The sequence below is a fragment of the Tamandua tetradactyla genome, chromosome 11 (genome assembly GCF_023851605.1).
Source record: "Tamandua tetradactyla isolate mTamTet1 chromosome 11, mTamTet1.pri, whole genome shotgun sequence".
Taxonomy (NCBI): Eukaryota; Metazoa; Chordata; class Mammalia; order Pilosa; family Myrmecophagidae; genus Tamandua; species Tamandua tetradactyla.
In genome coordinates this window covers 1,129,712-1,136,531 of record NC_135337.1, presented here as the reverse complement: position 1 = coordinate 1,136,531, position 6,820 = coordinate 1,129,712, and the positions used below count along the sequence as shown (strand labels likewise).

Genomic DNA, 6,820 nt, shown 5'->3' with positions numbered 1-6,820 from the left:
TGATTAGAAATTGATACTTATGGTATAATACTGCTAGTTCCCAATCCCCCAAGGCCACACTGGGGCACAAGTGTTACGCTTCACTCCTGGTAAGAATGGGCAGACTACTTGGACGTTGGAGGGTTCCAGGGTGATCTAGGCCCTGCCCGGGCATTCTCGCACAGGAGTCAGCAAACTCCCATAAAGGGCCAGAGGGATGGTAAGTATTTAGGCTATACGGGTCACATCCACTCAACTCCGGCACTGCAGTGCCAGAGAAGCCAGAGAAAATGAAAACGTGGCTGTGTGGACGTGGCTGTGTTCCAAAAAAATTTTATTTACAAACAGAGACAGGCTGGATTTGGTAGTTTGTCCTCTGTGCTAGCAAAACATAACTTCCACTGACTGAACTGAGTGATATCCAAGGGATGACGAATAAGGAAGAAAACGTTACATGGTAAAGACTGATATGGATTTAATGACAAATATTCCATTTTGGTTGCTGAACACCAGAATGCTGTCCAAGGAACCATCATTAAATAAAACAACCTGAAAATAAAGCAATTCTCACATACACATATACACACTCACACAAAAGCTGTTACTATTAGGATCATTAAATTATTCACTATTTTAAGAGTTGTAAAATCATGTTACACAGAAGCAGAATGCACACACTTCAGAAAAACAGTTCAGATTGTCTATGAACACAGGTTTTTGATTTGTACTTTTTCACAGATGTGCAGCCTCTTGATCTCGAAGAGACCACATGGCTCAAGGGGTTAACGTCTCATCTTCTTCAGCTCAAAGCTCAAGATTTAGTCAAACCGTTTCACCTATTTAAACTGCTCCAGGTTTTGTTCCGTCAAGGGTAGGAGAGGAAGCTGCACTTGACCCAACTCCCCAGAAAACAAATAATACATCTGCCTCTACAGTCATTAACGAGTCGATGGAAGAAGTCTTCCAAACATCAACATTTCCAAGGGTGAACCACAGATAACAGGGTTTGCTGAAGAAACGGTATTATTCTAGTACTAGATGTAAGAAATAACTTCCTGAATGCATCTAACCCTTACTTAATGCAAGATACGTTCCCTGAAGAATTGCATGAAACACGGAATCACACTTTGAACGCGCCATGAGAACGAGGTGTCGGTGGCTGAACTGTTTTCTTCTTAGAAGGGATTTGCTCACAAAAGACGGCTGAGGTGGTGGCTGACTCTCTTATCCATGGATTAGAAAGAACAAGAGAGGAATATGAAATCCAGAGATTTCCACTGCACTACGTATTTTACATCAGCTTCAATGTCTTCTTTACATTAAACCCTTTCTCTATAGCTGCTGATACGTAACATATTTGATGCACAGATGAAACTGTGCAAAAATATAAAGACTGGCAACAAAAGGCCAATAGCCCATAAAGTAGATAATCAACTCATGAATAATGAAATGATGGATGAGATTTTTATAGTACAGACTTGAGAGAACTTAAAGCAGCTTGGAAGAGGTAGATGGAATGGAATGCATGGAATAAAAAAGGAGTATGATGACCTACAAACTGGCTATTTTATCTTAAAGTGGGTATTATATACTTAGATTTCAGACTCCATGAGTCAGAATAAATACTGGATGCTTACTTTGCTTGCACTATCCTTCACTAAAAGAAAATAAAGAAATCGTGTCTTCCAAAACTATCCATATTTTGAAAATCTGTTTACATTGTTGAATAACAATAAACTGATTAAGACAGTATCAACAGGCATTATACAAACCGAGAATTCTCAGGAACTATTTTTTTAATGTTTTCATAATGGCAAAAACCTGCTTTCTACAGTCCCCAAAGAATTTCTTTGCTAGAATACAGCTTTGAACAAGTGTAAATTATCGGCATCCTCAGAAACTGCTGGAACTGTAAAAACTTGCAAAGTGGTAATAATCCCGTAGCTTTTTTTTTTCTTCAAGTGTGTCCCACAGTTTGTAAAAATGCTTCCATGAAAAGTAGAATAACAATTATAGTGAAGAAAACAATACCGTTTTCCACAGCCGTAACTTCTAAAAGCTAACATACGGGAGGGACTTTCATCCTAGAGAACTGAAATCTATACAAGAGACATCTAACTATAGTCCCCTACTCGTAATGGAACATAGCTAGGACACTCTAAGAGACAAAGACCAGCTTTGTCAACAAGGACATCTTTGGCCCTTCTAGACTAGCCTTAAGTTTTCCATTTAGCATAGAATTTTCAGTGCCCTTACTTCGTTATATAAATCACAACAGGTAAGTCTTCCTAGCAGCTGAGCTGGAGAGCACCAAAGGCCAGACCACACCAATTCACACTGTCTCAGCCTCTTTTCAGGACAGGCTGCCTGTACTCCTAACACAGGGGTCCTAATACTGATCCACCTCACAAACACGTGAGAAACAGCTGACAATCATTAAAAAGCATAAAGCACTTTGCAAATATCAAAGTGCTATTTTGGCATTTTATATAACCACCAGAAAACATTCGTCGCTTGTGCTATTTGGCAATTTTGCATTCACGCCTCTCTCTGACTGCTCCCTCCTTGTGTAAAGACTTGAGATTTCTTCTGAGCCTCCAGTTAGAGGACAAAGAAATTCCTACTCAGAACAGGTCCCACACCAATAAGGATAGAGTTGGAAATTCAGGTCTCTCTTCCATTTCTAAAGTGGGGAGGGGATGTCACAGACACAAAGTAAAGGGAAACGAGACAAAGGAGACTTGTGCCCCAATCTGCGAACACCTTGCTTTCCTGTATTTCTCACCTAAGGCCAGTGAAACTCAGAGCTAGTTGACTTTTACTGTAGTTGGCTGGGGCAACTGTGGATGGTCTGAGCACTCGAAACACAGGCATGGGAGCTGGTCTGGGAAGGAGACAGTCACCCACAGCTGAAGTTGTTCCGTTTCCCTGTATTTAGAAGATCACAAGTGAGACCTGAGGACCTAACTGGGTCTGGCAGACACCTGACACCAGGGGCCAGGGGGCGGTCATTCACAGTGACCACCTTGAACTAGCATGAAGCTAGAATATTTTAAAGGAAGTAGCAAAGAGCCAGGAGCAGAACCTAGATTTCCCAGGCGACCAGAGAACCAGTTAGGAACGAATTTCTAAACCCCAGAGGTTGCTCCCTTGAAAGGAGGATGTGTAGTTTTGCAGCTCAAGTTTCCCCTGGATGCCTCAAAAATAGCAGCTAACTGACTCAGAGAAAGGGACCGGAAGAGTAAAGAAAATATCCTCTCCTACAGGATTGCCAAGGTTCCCCTAATTTTCAGGGGACCACAGTTGATGCGTGGGGTCAGGGCAAACGCTGGCTTTAATACCCGGTGGCGCAACCGGAACAGGCATTTACCCCATAACCCATTCCAACCACAGCCTCTCTCCTGATTCCCAATGGCCATTAAGGCCCACCTCAGTCTATTGCCCGCCAGCCCGTCCCCACCCCACCCCACCCCACCCCAACTCCCCTTTCTCCAGGTCCTCAAAGTGCCTGCTTCATGCCTTCATCCCTCCCTACAGTTTTGGAAGAAACCGTCAATCTCAAGCACATCTCCCAAACGGCTCCTTGGGTGGGAAGGAGACAGGCAAAACTACAGCACCCGGAAAGAAGTGCCCTCAGGCAGCCCTCCCCTCAAGACCCCTAACACCCAAAGACTCCCCAGTGGCTCTCGGATTGTCCCTCCCGCCCTCTCCCCGCGTCTCTCTACAGGACCCGTCCCCGGGCCATCTAACCTTGCGCATGCTCCCCAGAGCCAGCCCCTCCCTCCGGCCGGGCCCTCCCTAGCACAGGTGCAGCTTCTGGTGCTGCGCCAGGTGCGTTTTGTAGCGGAAGCCCTTGCCGCAGCCGGCGCACTTGTGCGGCTTGTTGCCCGTGTGGATGCGGCGGTGGCGGATCAGGTGCGAGCTCTGGATGAAGCTCTTGCCGCACTCGATGCACGTGTAGGGCTTCTCGCCCGTGTGCGTGCGCTGGTGCTGCGTGAGCGTGGAGAAGTCGCTGAAGCGCTTCTCGCACTGGCTGCAGCGGAAGGGCTTCTCGCCCGTGTGCACGCGCAGGTGGTTCACCAGGTGCGAGTTGCGGCCGAAGCCCTTGCCGCACTCGCGGCACACGTAGGGCCGCTCGCCCGAGTGCGTGCGCTTGTGCGTGAAGAGGTGCGAGCTGACGCTGAAGGTCTCCCCGCACTCGGAACACATGTAGGGCTTCTCGCCCGTGTGGACGCGCTGGTGCTTGACCAGGTCCGAGCGCCAGCTGAAGCGCTTGCCGCACTCGCCGCAGCCGTGGGGCTTCTCGCCGGTGTGGATGCGCTGGTGGTTGGCCAGGTGCGAGCGGCGCACGAAGCCCTTGCCGCACTCCCCGCAGGCGAAGGGCCGCAGCGCCGCCGCCCCCGCGCCGCTGGCCGCCGCGTGCGCCCGCCGGTGGCTCAGCAGGTGCGAGCTGAGGCTGAAGGCCTCGCCGCACTCCGGGCACGGGTAGGGCTTCTCGCCCGTGTGCAGGCGCCGGTGCTTGAGCAGGTCGGCGCGCCAGCTGAAGCTCTTGCCGCAGTCGGCGCACAGGTTGGGCCGCTCGCCCGTGTGCAGGCGCAGGTGGTTGGTCAGGTACGTGTTGCGGCTGAAGCCCTTGCCGCACTCGCCGCAGCGGAAGGGCTTCTCGTGCGGAGGCCGGGCCAGCGCCGGGCCGGGCCCGAAGCCCCCCGGCACGCCCACTCCCATCATCCCCACCACCGGCCCGCACTCGCCCGCGAAGCCAAAGGGTTCCAGCCCCGCCGCGGCCGCGGCCTCGGCCAGACGGTGTATGCGCTGGTGCTGCAGGAAGGCGGCGCCGGGGCTGAAGCTCTCCCCGCAGTCCGGGCAGATGGTGGGCGCCTCCATGATGCTGGCCACCAGGCTGTCGAGCTCCCCGAGGTCCACGGCCACGGGGTGGTGGAGCCTGCGGAAGCGGCGGCGGGCAGACTGGGCGCCCCTGGGTCGACTCCCCAGGGACAGGTGCCGCCTCCAGGGCAGCACGGGAGCGGGCGGCTGCTCCGCCTCCTCCCCCAGCCGGTTCTCTCCAGCGCTCTCCTCCTCCTCCTCCTCCTCCTCCTCTCCTCGGGGGCTCCGGGATGCGCTGTCGGACTCGGACAGTGCGGGGAACATCGCTGTCTCAGCCACGCTGGGTTGACCATCCTCTTCCTCGCTCCGCAGCCCCTCTGCAACAGAAGAGGGGGCGGGGAGGGGCGGTAACTATACCTGGCTCTTAAAAGGTATTAAATAAGCCCTCAGGAAGCGAGTCTCCTCTTGGGCAAGCCTAAATCAGAGAGGCTCTGCAACCCGAGGAAATCTCATCATTGGCCCCCTTTGCGCAGCAGTGTTGGGGGCAGGTTGCCCCGGAGTCTCGGCCCACCCCACTGCCTTAGGCTCCCCTCAGCAGAGCCCTTTGAAGGCCGGGTCGGTCTGCAGGCCTGCGGGGTGGTCGAGTCTGAGCCACGTGGGACTGGGAATGCCCTCCGGAAGGGAGGGGTGCGCATTCCAAGAGCTCTAGCCTGAAAAAGACAAGTCCATATGCAAGCTCATGGGCATGGAATCTAGAATATAGGCTACCAGGAGATAGAATGAAGCTAGAGAATGGGGCGCGGTTGGTTAAGATGTGCACAATTTTTATTTAGGTTGAATTTAAATGAGCGGAAATGGAGAGAGGTGATAGCACGTTATTGTGAATATAATTAAGTGCTGAATCGTTGCGAGTGTGGTTGATAGGAGAAGTTTAGAGTCATCTCTGTCAACAGAAGGAAAGCCAGAGGTTAAAACCTGGGAATGTGTAAGCTCAGTAAGTCTTGTGATGCACAATGACTGTGATTAACAGTACAAATATTAAAAATTTCCTCCATGAACTTGAGCAAATACACAGAACTATTACAAGGAGTTAATAACAGAGTGGTATGTGGTAAAGAATGCACCTACTGCAAACTGTGGGCTATACAACACAGTATTCGTATCTTAATACATCAGCAGTGACAAACGTACTATACCAATGTTAGGGCTCAGTGATGGGAAGGGGGAATAAAAGGTACAGGATGTTTTGGGTTTTCTTTCTTTCTTTCTTTTTTTGCCCTGAAGTAATCAAAGTGTCTGAATACAATCAATCGATGGTGATGAAGACACAACTATGTGATGATACTGTGAGCCACTGATTGCATACTTTGGATGGATTGTATGGTGGGTGAATATATCTCAGTAAAATCGCATTAAAGGAAAACGTTTTTAAAAAAAACGATGGTCCGTTCTGACCTGACCACAGGAAAAGATCACCTAGCATAACCAGGCCCTGGACTGATTTTTAAAATAGAGTTGGTCTGAAACAGCTTAAGGTAAAAAACCAAACTGAACTCGCTCCAACTTACGTACTTTACACTAAGTGTGAGGGAGAGTGTTCCAGTAGATAAGAGGGGAGTGAGCAGGCAGCCCGGAGCCAGTAACCTGGGTTAGAGACTGGTCCAGAACACACAGCTGTGGGCCTCTCACTGCTTAGTCTGAAGCAGGGCAGTCAAGGATGATAGTGAGATGCAAAGGACCGTGGGCTCACGGACACCGAGGGGAGCAGGCAGTTGGGAGCCAAAGGCTGTGTCACGGGAAGAAATGTAACCTCCTCGTGCTGGCATAATGAATTTCAGCTCATTTCTGTCCCCAAGGGATGCACAGAGCAGGATAAAGCAACAGATGCCCAAAGACTAAACCAAGGAGATGGAAGGAAGCCAAGTATCAACTCTTCCAAGTGAGGAATGAGGTATTGACAGCCCTTGGCAGCAAGGCTATTGGCTGCATGAACCTCGGCAGGTTACTTCCCACAGAA

General features: G+C 50.3%; 1 protein-coding gene across 5 annotated transcripts in view; it reads right to left on the bottom strand.

Annotated features, from left to right (window-relative positions):
- Nucleotides 1-296: 296 nt before the first annotated feature.
- The window catches only part of ZNF697 (zinc finger protein 697), a 28,110-nt gene continuing 21,586 nt past the window's right edge, over nucleotides 297-6,820 (bottom strand). For all 5 annotated transcript variants that reach the window (XM_077119730.1, XM_077119728.1, XM_077119729.1 and 2 more), the window contains one exon: nucleotides 297-5,180. In XM_077119730.1, the coding sequence (XP_076975845.1) occupies nucleotides 3,778-5,180 (1,403 nt within the window). In that variant the 3' untranslated portion in view covers nucleotides 297-3,777. The remainder of the gene's footprint in view (nucleotides 5,181-6,820) is intronic.